A 15197-nucleotide genomic window follows, 5' to 3' on the forward strand; every position below is an offset into this window, starting at 1 on the left:
CTCACACCGTTTGAAGACAAAGCTTGCCGTGAGATCAGCAGCTGCGGCGCTGGACCTGCGCTCTCAGGAGAGCACTACCAGCAGAAGGCCGTTGAGTAAACGAATGCAAAGCAATGCCAGGGCTGCCTACAAGGCAAGCAGGCGCTAAGCTTGGCGCTGGCCCTTGGAGGCATTGGGGAATAAGCTCAGCGCTCCCACTCCCTCCCCGCCACTCGGGCTTAGCGCAGGACTCACGCGCGCCGGACCGGAAGTGGGCGTGGCGCGCGGGGGGGCGTGTCCCGGCCTCGCACCGCCCCGGCAGCGGAGGGGGGGGTGGTGGTGTGTGCGCGCGCTCCCTGCCCGCGGCGCGAGGCCGGGCCCGGGCAGCGCCGGGGGGTGGGGGGGGTGGGGGTGCGAGCGCGAGCGCGCGCGGAGGTGGGCGGAGGGTGGGAGGGGGGCGAGGGGGAGGGACGGACAGACGGACGGACGGGGTGAGAGGATGTGAAGATGGCGGAGCTGCAGATGCTGCTGGAGGAGGAGATCCCGGGGGGGCGCCGGGCCCTGTTCGACAGCTACACGAACCTGGAGCGGGTGGCCGAGTACTGCGAGACCAACTACATCCAGGTGCGCGGGGCGGGGCGCGGGCTGACGGGCGTCCACCCCCCCGCCTCGCGCCCCCTCCCCTCACACCCCTCACGGTCCCCCCGCCTCGCGCCAACCTCCCAGCGGTCCGATACCCCCTGCTAACGGCCCCCTGCCTAACGGTTTCTCCCCTCACTGCGCTTGAACGGTTTCTCTCTCCCTCCCGCTCCTCCTTTCCCTCTCCTTCCCTCTCCCCCTTTCCTTCCCTCCCTCATTCCCTCTCCCCCTTTCCCTCCCTCCTCTCCCCCCTTTCCCCTCCCTCCCTCCCTCTCCTCCTCTCCTCCACCGCCGTTTCCACGGGGCCATCTCCCCACCCGGTGCCAGTGCCCCGGTGAAGGGAGGGAGCCCGGCGGCCGCCGCAGCCTGCGCGGTGGAGGGTTCGCTACAGAGCGAGGTGCCCCGGCGTGACGAGGCGTCTAAATATTTAATTGATTTCTGAATTAAATTCCTTCCACCTCCCGAGCGTGCCTGCGCTCATTTCAGATTCTGTCTCTGTCTCTCCTTTTCGTTCCTTTCCCACCTCGCGCTCTCCTTTGCTGACAGAGCGGAGCTGATGCGTTAAACCGAGGAGACACGAGGCTCCTGTGAATCCGGTGTTTGCGCCCGTTAATGCAGAGCACGATGACACGGTTTGGTTGGGATATGCCTGCCAGTTTGCCTTTCCCTTCCCAAGCAGGACTGCGGTATCCAATAGGATGGGCACCTACCGAGTGGTGGGTGCTGGATGAAAGCCCGATGTGTTAGAGATGGTGTGGAATTAGGGGGTAGACATGGAGCGCAGGGTGCTACCGCAGCGTGTGATTTTTGTGGTGACCACTCTGAAGCCGGGCTGGTGTCAGTACTTTTTTTTTTTTTCTTCTCCTTTCTTTCTCTTTTTATTAGGAAGAGAGGCAAAATGGAGTTCCCCCTAAAACAAACAAACAAAAGGATAGGACTCTTGTTAGTGTGGGTCATCACTAAGAAGGGTTTGAGTGTCTAGGAAAGAGAGGAGGGGGACTTGAGTTTGTGGTGTCAATGTTGAGATAAGTACAGAGGATGCAAGATTTATTTTTGCTTTCAGTCCTGTAAGTGGAGACTGCTTGTGTGTTTCCAGAGAGCAAGCAGGGAGAGATCTGTGGTGAGATGGTTCTGTTGATGAAAACGAGAGAGAGAATATTAACCAGTGACACAGAATACTTAAAATATCCCTGTGAGAAAGCTCTGAGTGTTTCTTTTCAATTGTTGAGTGACCAGCTAGCTGTCCTTCAGAGGGAAGACTTTGCATGTTTTGGGTCATTTACAAAACATATCAATTACAGTGAAATTATATAGATATATTTCATTATGTAACAACTGTTCTTATGTTGAATTAGAGTGACTTAAGTTCTTTAAGAGAAATACATTGAAATGATTCTTACAGTCATAGCCTGACATACATGTATTTAAATATATGCTTTTTTGAAAACTGAGAAACTGATCTTTCTGGAATACAGGGGAGAGAAGTCTTGGAAGGAATAACTGGATGTAGTTTGGGTTTTTTTTGTTCTTTCTCTGACCTGTTTTGTGTTCATGCAAACTGAAGTTTATGCAATCTGTGTTGAGCAGCTCTGCTTCTATTGTTTTAAAAAAACTACAGAGGACTCCATACTGTTTTGAATAAATAGAGAACAAAAAAAAGATGGTTACTGCCCCAGAGAGCATACGGTCCACAAGGACAGTCTTAAGATAATAGGAAATGGACGCAGACAGATGGTGAGTGAAGGAAAAGAATGAGGCAGTCTTGGTCAGCCTGATGGATCCTGGCCACCAAACAGCAACACCCCTACTGTTGGCAATTTATCCAAGCATCATGATGACAGAGAGCTCTAAGCGGGAGTTGTGAATGAAAGAATGGAATTGGGTTGGGAATGTTGACTATGAGGTGCGTTGTGGGTCACAGCTTGAACATGTTTAAATTTTAAACAAGTGGGGAATGGAGGTCATCAGCCACGTGATATGCATTGGCCCTTGGAATTGGCTGAGAGACCAAAGAGTGAGATTATTGTAGAGAAAGAGGTCCAGCGTGAGTGGATTCTGGATTTAGTGATGTGAGTGTCCTAGAAAGAAATCTGTTGGAAAACCCATCCCACCTTTGTGGTACCAGAGCTATACAAAGTCCTGCCCAGGATCTCTATGCAAAGCTGATATTTTCTTCTCTGCAAGAGCAGGAAAAGGTAAATGAACTTTCAGTTAGTTGGATATTGGTGATTTTGCTTCTAATAGTAATTATTATTCTAAAGCTTTTATGTCCAGTTAAGTCCAAATTACATTCAAAAGAGTAGCCTTGGATTTTGTGGCAAAGATGGGCTTGTGACTGCTCAGAAATGTGTGGAAGAGTAATTGTCCAGAGAGTCGTGTAGTGAAGATGAACTAATTTTACTGCAATCCTTTGGTGTGTCACTGTTGACAGAAGGCTTTGGTGTGGATATTCTTGAGATCTCCTAGAGGAGGCTCAGAATGCCACTGAGATCTGAGCTTTATCTGCAGGATGATAGGCAGTGTGGTGATGAGGGTATTGAAGACATTACATTGGCCTGCATTTGTTGGTGTACAAGCCACTCCCTTTTCTTTTTGTACCAGTTGGTGCTTTAAGGTTTTCTTACCAAGTACAAAAATTATTGCAAAAGTCACTGGAAGCGTAGATCAGTTTAATAGAGAATTTGAGGTTCATTGCTAAGGTGGACGTGAGTTTTTTCTCCTTCCCCCTGTAGTAGCATCATAGCAACTTCAAAATAATCGAAACTGTAATCTCTTACATGTCGAAATTGCTAGCTTATAGTAGTAGAATTGTAGTGAGTGCAGCTCATTTGCCTTCTGCTTATGAAATGAAAAATCCATTGTTTAAAATTTTGTTAGTGTTTATCCAAATTATGATGGATACTTGGTGAGCTCCATTACTCTAGCAAGGGGGAAAATCACAGAAATTGTTATCCTTCCCTTGATTTTGTGATACAGTAGTACGTCGGAGCTCATCAGCTTAAAATTTTGTGGAAAATTATAGGAAATGCAGCAAATTCGCAATAGGTGGACCTGCAGCACTGAAAGACGAGAGACTACTCTTTAGGCAAGAAGTTTTTTCATTCATTTTTCTTCACCAGTGGTTGTACTTTTTAAATTTTCCCACCATGTAAGTCAGTCGGTCTCCCAGCCCTCCAGCCAAATTATTACCTAGTAAGGTGATGTATTTTTCAAGAGACACTACTCCATTGAATAGGAAAATGAATTAGTAGAAGAAAAGCTTAAAGTACAGTTTCAATTTGTATACTGCAGCAATTAGTTTAATAGGTTTTATGTGATTATGATTCTATTTTTAATAATAATAATGATGATAATTCAATTTTAAGCATAAATGCAGAACTGCAATCTGCTTATGTTCCTACAGAAATCAAATACTTGTCAAAAAGGCCTTACTCTTCTAAAAACTTGGGGAAATCATACAGTTATTTGTACATCTTACTACTTATAGAGAAGGGGAAGATTTTTATTTAGAAGGAAGATTTTGTGGTATGTGGCACAATGTCAGTCACAGGTTAAATTTTATACTGTCCGTTCAGTGCTTTATGCACTAGTGCCATGTCCGCTGGTTCCAAGTTCAGTCTCAGTCTAAGTGGTGCAACAGAACAATTCTATAAAATTTGATTATCTCATGTACTTGATATTGTAAAAAAAATTATTTGCAGTCTGCAGTGATTTTTCTGTGTCTTTCATAAAAAAAGCAAAGAATAGTTATACTGGATAGTGCGCTGCGTTTACAACATTTTCGTATTCCTGCTTTATTTTTGTTCAGGAGTATCCTAAAGGAAATTTTTAGTTATGATGGTGTAAGTAGCAAAACCAAGCAATTACGCAATTTGCAGGTGTTTTTACTGGTATGCAAACAGAAATTGCAACCCTATCTTGGCCTATCTACTTTCTTTGAGCTTGCCTTGTATAAATCTATTCTGGAATAATCTTTTTTTGTTTCTCATGATCATTGCTCTTTTAAAAAATCAACTTTTCATTTTGTGCTGTGCATGGAGCTTTATAGAGTAACTGAATGCTTGTGTCTGTTAACTCATTGAAAGAGTCAGAAAAAATTACCAGATGTAGGCATTTCAGCCAAATCTGGAACAGATTTGGGGTTGGGGGGAAAACCTGCCACCAAAGTTAGCATGCAGAACTGAGTAAAAAGCCAAGCCTCTGTGCCCTGCTCAGCTTTCAGAAGGAGCGTAGGATTTCTCTGTGCTGTGTTGTCCAGATTCTCAAAAAAGGCTCTGTATTTCTTAGTTTTTTGAGATTTTTATGTTCTACTTGTTAGGTCTAGAGACTGAAAAGGAAGAGTGAGCCTCTTTTCATAGTCTTCGGGTTGCCATGACTGTATTGCGTTTTATATAGAGAAAGAGCCTTCTGGAGAGGGGAAGGGTGGGAAGGGATTTTTATTCTTATTCTTAATACTCCATCCTTCTGGTTATTAGAAGTACCGTCTTTCAGCTCCTGCAGGTAGTTTTCACCTTTGTGTTTATTTAAATAAAACTACTTGTTTCTCAGTAATTTTACTACAGTCCATAGATTGATGAGCTTAATAGTTGTTTTTAGACCTTTTAAGCAAAATCAAATAGCTGTAGATTTGGAAGTATCTTCCAGTAGGCTGAGCAATAGAATGAGGTATCTATTAGCATACTAGTTTTAGATTACAGAAATGGTAGTCCTTTACAAATAATAACTTGTTGGTTACAGCTTTAGTAATGCAATGTGAAAGTTCTGTGGAGTTGCTTGTAAAGACTGGTGCCGATATATAACTTGTGTATGTATATTGGGAATTGCAGGTATTATGGTTTAAAATCAAGTTCAAGAAAGATCTCTGCTCTCTTTACTGAAGAATGATATCATGTTTACAAAGGCAACTGAGTTAGATTTGTAGAATCTACTTAACCATCAGAAATGTGAATATTGGAGAAAAGTTGTTTTCAACCCTTCTGCTCCTTAAGCCTGTTTCTTTCATAATCCAGCTCCAGTGAAGAGGTGATTAAGCTTACCATTGATGGAATGCTTGTTCTGCAGGCATGAAAGTGGATATTGATTAGTTCCAGTGAATATTAGTCCAGAATTTCAGGAAGATGCTGACAAGTTGAATTATTTTAAAATAGTACGAAACTAGTAAAACAGCAACAATGTATATATGAACAATATGCTATAGTATCTTACTCCTTAGTGCAGTGGATGAATACACTGGTGTAGCTGGTCTGCCGCCAAGCTGTGGTAGGACTTCATAAAACCTGTGCAATTTTAAAGTTGTAATAGTATGCTGTAGGTGGGTTAACCTTGACTGTCTGCCAAGTGCCCACCAACCTGCTTTCTCACTCCATCCTCAAGGAGAACAATGAGAGAAAGTAAGAAAAAGAACCCAACAACCTAGTGAGTTGAGATAAGGACAGGGGCATCACTCACTGATTACTGTCATGGGCAAAACAGACTTGACTTGGGGAATATTAATTTAATTCATAATAGTGTGTTAATTTATAATTATTTACTTAATTTATTAGAAATAGAGTAGGATAGTCAGAACCAAAACCATTTCTCCCCCGTCTCTTCTTCCCAGGCTTGACTTCACTCCTTTGTTCACAACACTTCAACCTCCTCTTCCTGAGTGGTGCAGGGGGATGGGGAATAGAGGTTGCAGTCAGTTCATAACACTTAGTCTCTGATGCTCAGTCCTCCTCACACTCTTCCCCTTCCCCAGCATGGTGTCCCTCCCATGGGACAGAGTCCTTCAAAAAGTGCTCCATCGCAGGTTCTTCCCACAGGCTGCAGTTCTTCCAGAACCGTGACAGCGTGGGTCCTTCCCAGCAGGGACAGTCCTGAAGGAACAGACTACTTCAGCATGGGTCTTCCACAAGCAATAGTTCTTGCTGGAAAACCTGCTTCTGCGTGAACCCCTTTCAATAGGCCACAGCTCCTGCCAGGAGCCTACTTGGTGTGGGCTCTACATGGGCTGCAGCTTCTTTCAGGGCAAATCGCCCTGCTGCATCATGGGCTTCTCCTGCAGCAGGTGGGTGTCTGTTCCATATTGGTCTTCTCTCGGCTTCAGGGAGACAACCTGTGTCACCATAGTCTTCTCCATGGCCTGCAGGTGAATTTCTGCTCTGGCTCCTGGAGGACTTCCTCCCCCTCCTCCTTCTATGACCTTGATGTCTTCAGGGTTGTTTCTCCCACATTTTTCTCACTCCTTTCTCTCACAGCAGCTTTGCAGTAGTTTTTCCTCTGTCTTAAATACATTATCAAGCATAATCTAGGTATAGGACCATCTTGTCTGTTTCCTTTTAAGTCAGTCAATGTAGCTGGTAAAGTTGGTATTTATCGCTCAACCAATCTACTTTTCCTTCACATTAACTATTCTGTGTTTTGCCAGGAAAGCTAAATTAATGCATTTAACAATGTCATAAGTTCAACCTGGAGTTCAGGAAGAGTTGGATTGATTCTATATTGAGTGGATGTAGACATAGCATGAGCCATTTTATTAGTGATAATGAGAGTTGCTGGTGGTAATACTGCATGTATAAGTATGAAAATTAAGTTTTTAAATATGCAAGGTGCTAATATAAACTAAGTGTTCTAACCCTAAATTTTAGTTACGAGTGACAGTCTAGTTGTTCCCTTCTATAGTTTATTTTCAGATAGTGGTTACTGAATAATATTGGTCTGTAATTCAGAGTAACAAGCTTCTTTTTCCTCCAGTTAATAAGCTCTCTAAAATTTATTGTCTGGTGCTCATGTTTTGCTTGCATTTGCAGTCATTAATCTTTGTGGCTTGGTGCTGTAGCTTTTAAGGCAGGAAGTGGTGTACCACTGTGGTGCACCATGTGAGGCAAGAGCTTCTCTAGTCAGTGCTTTAAGCAAGTGAAATCTTACTCTGTTATGTTCAGCAGAATATTTTATTGCAGAAGAAAACATTGATTTAAGATGTTTTGCAGCACATTTTCAGAGACTCTAGGTCTAGACTTAGCTGGCCCATTTTTCTTGGATTTTGTTTTCAAATATTATGTTTTCACACTTAATTGTGCACCTGAAATTAACCTCTTGCTTAGTAATCAAAGTTCTGTAAGTTTTGTTGGTTACTGGTACTTGCAACTTTAGTCATCAGGCTACTCAGAATCATAGAATCATTAGGTTGGAAAAGGCCTTGGAGATCGTCACTTCCAACCATACCTGTCTACTACTAAATTGTGTCCCCAAGCACCTCTTCTACCTGCCTTTTAAACACCTCCAGGGATGGTGACTCAACCACCTCCCTGAGCAGCCTGTTCCAGTGCTTGATAACCGTTTTTGTGAAGAAAGTTTTCCTAATGTCCAAGCTAAACTTCTCCTGGCGCAACTTGAGGCCATTCCCTCTTGTCCTATCACCTGTCACTTGGGCGAAGAGACCAACACCCACCTCTCTGCAACCTCCTTTTAGGTGGTTCTCGAGAGCAATAAGGTCTCCTCTTTATGAAGCAAAGCTGCATGTCAGTAAGTGAAGCATGTAATCACAGCACATGGAATTTAGTTGCATTTCCTCTTTTCAGGTTTTTCACAGGTTAGGTTGGCAATTTTTTCTCAAAGTGAATGAACGAATACAGTCTTGTAGATGACTTGTGCCTATTTTGGTGAGAAATCTGAATTTTCTGTTTCTGAAGTACAACAAATATGCTCTGAACTCCAGACTGTCTCTATGCTCTTCACTTTTCCTATAGTTTATTTCCCAGTAGATGTCATTATAATATATATCCTTAATAATCTTTCAGTTTGAAATATAAGTGCTCGTTTTATTGTTATCTTGATGAGGTTGTTCTATACTCAGTGAATTGCAGGGTGAGGAACAAATATTTGCTTTAGAGTTTTAGTAGCCTATATATGTTGGTTATACATGCAGCTGAGGCTAGTTTTGTAATGAACTCTCAAATTGATTATTTTTCCTTGAGCTTAAGGACTGCGAATGTTTTTTTTTTTAGGGTATTTTGTAACTTTGTGGTGGACTTTACTGCTTTAATGTATGTGAACTGTGTCAAAATTCTTGGGAATAACTTTGGAGTCTTTTGACTATATTTGAGCTAGTTGCTGATTTGTCAAAACTGATTTATGCTATGGATCATATAAAGTTTTTAAAACTATACTCTTAGCAGATCAGATCATGGCTATTTAATTGCTATTTTAGCTGATACTATCAACAGATTTTAGGGAAGCCTGAGATGCTCTTGTTTGAAGATGCTTATTTCAACCTGCATGCTGTCATTATCAAAATGATTCTTTTCAGTTTTCAAACTGATATTTACAGGAACAAATAGACAAGCCTCAGAGAAACTATGAGCTACCGTTTTCTTATGATTTTGTTACTATCTGTCATATTTTTGATTTCTGTCAGAAATAAATGATAAAACAAGCTGAAGATCCTGAGTTTTGATGTTTTATGGGCAAATCATTGGGAGGTTGATAAGTATCATTACAAAGCAGGGGAGGGTTATGGAACAGAACATCTTGAATGCCATCACATATTACGTGCAGGACAACCGGGGGCTCAGGCCCAGTCAGCCTGGGTTTATGAAAGGCAGGTTCTACTTAACGAACCTGATCCTCTTCTATGACCAGATGACCTGCTTAGTGGATGAGGGAAAGGCTGTGGATGTTATGTATCTAGACTTTAGTGAAGCCTTTGATACAGATTCCCACAGCATTCTCCTGGAAAAACTTGCTGCTCATGTCATGGTGGGTGCATGCTTGGCTGGGTTAAAAACTGGCTGGATGGCCAGGCCCAAAGAGTTGTGGTGAATGGAGTTAAATCCAGTTGGAGGCTGGTCACAAGTGGTGTTCCCCAAAGCTCAGTGATGAGGCCAGTCCTCTTTAATATCGTTATCAATGATCTGGACAAGGAGGTCAAGTGCACCCTCAGTAAATTTGCAAACAACACCAGGTTGGGCAGGAGTGTTGGTCTGCTCAAGGGCAGGAAGGTTCTCTGAAGGGATCTGGATGGGCTGGATCCATGGGCTGAGGCCAGCTGTATGGGGCTTAACAAGGGCGAGTACAGGTCCTGCACTTGGGACACAACAATGGCATACAATGCTATAGGCTTGGAGAAGAGGGGCTGGAAAGCTGCTCACTGGAAAAGGACCTGGGGTGCTGGTTGACAGCTGGCTGAACATGAGTCAGCAGTGTGCTCAGGTGGCCAAGGCAGCCAAAAGCTTCCTGGTGTGTAACGTAAATAGTGTGGCCAGCAAGGGTAGGGAAGTAATTGTCCCTCTGTACTTGGTGCTGGTGAGGCTGCACCTTGAATGCTGTGTTCAGTTTTGGGCCCCTCAGTATAAGAAAGACACAGAGGTGCTGTGGCATGTGCAGAGAAGAGCAGTGAAGTTGGTGAAAGGTCTGGAGAACAAGTGTTATGAGGAGTGGCTGGGGAAACTGGGGCTGTTTAGCCTGGAGAAGAGGAGACTAGGGGAGACCTTATTGCTCTCTGCAACTGGTTGAAAGGAGGTTGTAGCGAGGTTGGTATTGGTGTCTTCTCCCAACTAGTGAGTGATAGGATGAGAGGAAATGGCCTCAAGTTGCACCAGGAGAGGTTCAGATTGGATATTAAGAAAAATTTCTTCACAGAAAGGTTTATCAAGCCCTGAAACCAGGCTGCCCAGGGAGGTGGTTGAGTCACCATCCCTGGAGGTGACATGCAGATGTGGTGCTTGAGGACGTGGATTAGTGGTGCACTTGGCAGAGTTAACGATTTGACTTGATGATCTTAAAAGTCTTTTCCAACCTAAGCTATTCTGTGATTGTGTGATTATTCTTTTTGGTAGAGGATTAGTATAAATCTTGCAAGAATTTCTGTGAGATTTTGGGGTTTACTGTTAATCTAAACGGGTTCACTGGCTTCAAGGAAGGAAAAAAAAGTGGTTTAAATTTGAATATTAGAGTTGAAGAAAATCTTTGTATCGTAGCTATGTGGAATAAAAATTAGGAATTTTCACTTTTGAGTGTCATATGAGATGTAGGTTTGACAAACCTATTTACTTGCTTGTTGGTGTTAAATATAAAGTTTCTCTGAGGGGATTGAGTGTACTAGAAGACTGCCTCAATCTTTCCAGCAATGGAGGGCAGATAGCAATTTTCTCTGTGTTCAGCGCATTACCAACTGGCTCTGGCAGTGGCTCTAGATTTTGTGCTGGGTGCAGGAATACTAAGTGACATTCAGATTGGGATTTATGAAGGCCTGCCCTAGCAGGCTTGTCTGGTATTGAAGTGTTGTGGTGGAATGGGCTGCCTGCTGGACCATCCTGAAAAACACTGGTTTTGTACATTTAAAAACTTGCATTTAAAATTGCTAAGTGCATAAATTCTTCTGTTACTCACCTAGAAATCTTTGGAATAGAAGGTGTCTGGAAATAAAGCAGTGGCTGTCAAAAGCTGCAAGTATTAGGCTTTGGTGCTGTTCAGGGGCAAGATTGCTGAGCTGGTCTAACATCTTTCTGCTTCTAGTTCTACCTGTATCCTTGTCCTGGGACCAGCACTTACCTAATTGCTTGTAAGCCAGTTCAGTTAGCTTAACCAACATAAAACTAACTGGGACAAGAAAAGCTTTGTTGCCTTTGCTCAGTGATGGTGGGAGTTTGATGCAAGGGAGGCGGGGGAAATGAAATAGGGAAGGAGTGGGGCTGTCCTTCCCAAGAGCAGTGAGCTGTTATATTGACTGTTCTAAGATAAGAGAGAAGTTCTTCCAGATACTGGCTATGAGCCTTGGTTATTTCAAGCTTTTGTGCAGTAGCTGTGCTGCTCTTTGGGCCTGAAGGTTAATAGTGAAAATGTCAGGTGTTGGTTTTGCTCCCCCACCCCACGAAAACTGTGTTAGGGGCAGACAGTTGTTAAACACGAAAAAGTCATGTCATATAACCTTTAGGTAATACGTGACTTCTGAAAGCAGTGTTAGTGCTTGTCTTTCTGTATAGTCTGTCTTGTAGAACAATGAAAGTCCGTTCTTGGTACCGCTGTTCTTACCGGATAGGGATATATAAACATAGCTGAAATGGTGTTTTTGAGTCTGATCTCTTTTCAAAGAGAAAACGTTGTCTGTTTAACAAACAGAATTACAAAGCCATTTATTACTCGGTAGTCTAGTATGAATTCGAAGTGCATTAATTTGTCTTGATTTGCTTTAATAATTATTATTAAATAGCATGTGTTTACTGGAAACATATATGTATATAGTGGAAATTCCCAATTATTTCAAGAAGTCACCTTTTAAACTAAGTTTGGGAGGTGTTAGATATTGCAAAGTTTGTAATTCACTAATTTTTTAACTAAGTGATAAGTTTGTAAATTGGCATGAGAAGTGGAGCGTGTTTATAGTTTTATATGAGGCAGAATGTTTGCTGCAGAGTGCAGAAGTTTGATGTCTACATACTTTTTTTTTTATTGGATAAAAACCACAGGTTTTGCTGCAACTTGTGGGAAATATAGATATGTACCCAAATTAAATGGATGTCTTGAATCAGTTAACGTTTATCTGTCTGGAGAGTGTGTGAGGTCAAAAGCACTAAGTATTTAGCTGAAAGGAGGAAAACCTTTTTATATGACAGAATACTGAAGATACCACACCATTATTGAAGGCTTACAGTAATTTTCATGATTCATAAATAAATCTAAAATGAGAAATAGTAAAAACAAAAGCCAGCCTCTTATCCCCTGCACTGCTAACAGCAAAATAGGAGGCTGAGGTGGTGAAAGATGTCAGGAAGACTGAAAAATGCTTGTATGAGCAGAACCTCAGAAAAGGGACTGCTATTTTTGACAGAGAAGTTATAATTTATAAGACTGTGCAAATAAAGTTGTGAAGAGTATGAACTGTGTGCACTGGTTTTCTTCTTTTCTTGGGTGAAGTACACAGGTACTAGATTTAATTTTATGGATAATGCTACTTCCCATAATCTGTGGAATTTTTCTGTGAGTTAAGACTCAGGATTTAATGGTATTCTAAAAAAATATTTTGCTTTGCATTTGTTCTTAATTTGTCCATGATGGAGTCTTATGCCCATTACATGAAGTGTTTTGTATTGTCCACTGTAATCTATTTCAATGGAGGATTGAGGATATTGCTTGTGTTTAATATCATAGTTTTAGAGCTTATATCCTTTGAAGTGCTTACTGCACAGATGGGTGTTGGCTTGGCCTTCCAAGGAGTGGGAATTAATGTGTCAAGTTCCTCATGTCTAGTAAGATAAATTTCATTTGAGGGAAAGAGGACTTAAGGTGTTTATGTGGTGGAGTATATACGTAAATGCTGAAATGGTGCTGGTGAAATTAATTGAGTTTCCCCACTATGGCTAGTAACTAGACAACTGGAATGGATGGAGTTGTAGAGAAGTATAAAACTGTGGTGTTACATTTGTTAGTTACGATAAGTCAATCTGCAGTGTTTTCTGATACGCTTCTCAGTTTTCTCACTTTGTCCAGCTGTTGGTGATATCAAATTATCTTCAAAGATTTAGGCCTGTTTGTCTTCATGTCCTTAGGAAAATGATACTCTCTCCCAGAAGGGGAAGAATGATTGAGCATACAGAAGCTCTGAGGAGCAATCTCTGTATGAGAAAGTAGTGTGTGGTCAGCCTAAACTAGGAAGGATGTTGTTTTTGCAGCCTTTTTTATCAGGCTCTCAATGTGCTGTCATAAGAGCAGTCCTTTCCCGAAAGAAAGAACTTCTTTCTGACTGTATGTGTTTCTGCATAAATCAGTCAGTGTGGACAATAGAAGGTAAAAAGTTATCTGTGGACTCTTGAGTATCTGTTATAGTTGTCTGACTAAACCATCTCCAAACTGAGGATACTTCTATAACCACTTGTTCAGAGGAGTTAATAGAACTATTGTAAACCATTACCATGTGGTGATCTGATTAAAGCGTAAATTTTAGGTTTTTTTTATAAATACATATGAGGTCTATAAATTTATTTTAATAATTTTATTTGATATATAATACACAATAGGGCTTGCTTCAGTTGCGATGACTGGAGCAAGAGAGAGGGATAAAAGTATAGCTTTTGTTTTTCTCATTTGTATAGGTAATGAAGACATTCTTGAAAACAAAAATTTTCATTGTAATGAATCTATTGTAAGCATTTGGAGCATATTAAGACCCCTCATTTAAGTAAGGTTTATAAACTGCATGTGTTATGCAAGACAGCCTCTTATGTTTTGTCTCACTTGATCAACAGATGGATAATTAAGGCTGAGGTTTAAAGTATTTAACAATTTATACATTTATAAAAAAGATTTTTTTTCATGAAATGGCCAGGTGGGGAACATAGTGCCAGTTATCAACTTGTCTTCTGAAAAGGCTGTTCTTAAAAGTACTGTAAAAAGAAGGGGATTTCGCCTTTGCTTATTTTCTTATTATGAACAAATTATTATATTTGCCTTCTATTTCACCTTCCTTGAGATTTTCTTACCGTTTTCTTTAGCTGTGTCTAGTGTTAAGGATCCAGAGAAGAATGAGAGATTTCTTTGCTCCTGCTGGAGGTTACAAGTATTGTTTCTTAGTAAATTAAGCTTCTTTTATAAGCAGCACACTCAACTTTTTGATATTCAGTGTGTAATCTCAATCAGATTTTCTGTGTAACATTGTAAAAATGAAAAACATACTTAAGGAAATTTTCTTTTAATTTTGAATTAATTATACCAAAAAACCCCAAACCTAAACCCAAGCAGCATTTTCTTCCATGCCAGCCTTGAGGCTGCATAACGATGCAGCAGTAGGTGTTTCTGTGGACCTGTCTTTTTCTATAAGCAGTGTGATGTGTTTTATCATTTGAGGAAGAAAGATGTTCTATAGATAAAAGACTAATTCTAGATCTGAAGTTTGGTTTGGGGATTCTGTTGCAGAGTTACTAAATGGATATGACTTATGTTCTCCTTCTGATAAGGGGACCAAAAATTCCCCCCCCCCCCCCCTTTTTCCTTTTTTCTGAGGTGGAGCAATGATAGTCGTCTTGTGGTATTTTTGGAACTGATTTGACCTTCGTTCTAAGGCCCCTTGGCATTATCCCATGGTAAATGCTATATCAAATGAAATTCCCAGGGCAGCTCTGAAAGCCAAAATTCTGAAAATGGTATTTGTTGTTTAGGTTCTGTTGGAGATGGAGGTGTTAAGCAGTGGGAATTGAAATGTGAAGATTATTCAGTTTTTTGTAAATATTGCGTTAGTTTGTCAAGCTGTGTTATTTTTTTTCTCTTTTTTTTTTTTTTTGACTAAACTGACAGGTGCCATTCTTTTCATTACATGCCTTTGCACAAATGAAATTACAACGTGAGCAGTGAGCTGCTTCTACCTAATTCTTTTGGGTTTAAATAACATGACTCTTATGTGATGCTTTTCATCTCTAGATCTCATACTTTACAGATCATGGTAAGTATTGCTTTTGTTTACCAACAGAGTGGAAGGAGCCTCTTTTCAAGGACATTTTGATCTAGATTTCATATGCACTTAAGGCTGTGTTTGAAGACAGTCCTTCAAGAACTTTTTGCGTATGTTTCATCCTGTGAAGGGGGGGGGAAAGGGTGGTATAATATTT

The 15197-nt window shown here is 41.3% G+C and overlaps 1 protein-coding gene across 18 annotated transcripts in view; it reads left to right on the plus strand.

Moving 5' to 3' along the window:
• Positions 1–449: 449 nt before the first annotated feature.
• The window catches only part of ABI2 (abl interactor 2), a 68468-nt gene continuing 53720 nt past the window's right edge, over positions 450–15197 (plus strand). For all 18 annotated transcript variants that reach the window (XM_054069993.1, XM_054069996.1, XM_054070000.1 and 15 more), the window contains exon 1: positions 450–603. In XM_054069993.1, the coding sequence (XP_053925968.1) occupies positions 487–603 (117 nt within the window). In that variant the 5' untranslated portion in view covers positions 450–486. The remainder of the gene's footprint in view (positions 604–15197) is intronic.

Source organism: Cuculus canorus, chromosome 6 (assembly GCF_017976375.1).
Source record: "Cuculus canorus isolate bCucCan1 chromosome 6, bCucCan1.pri, whole genome shotgun sequence".
Lineage (NCBI taxonomy): Eukaryota > Metazoa > Chordata > Aves > Cuculiformes > Cuculidae > Cuculus > Cuculus canorus.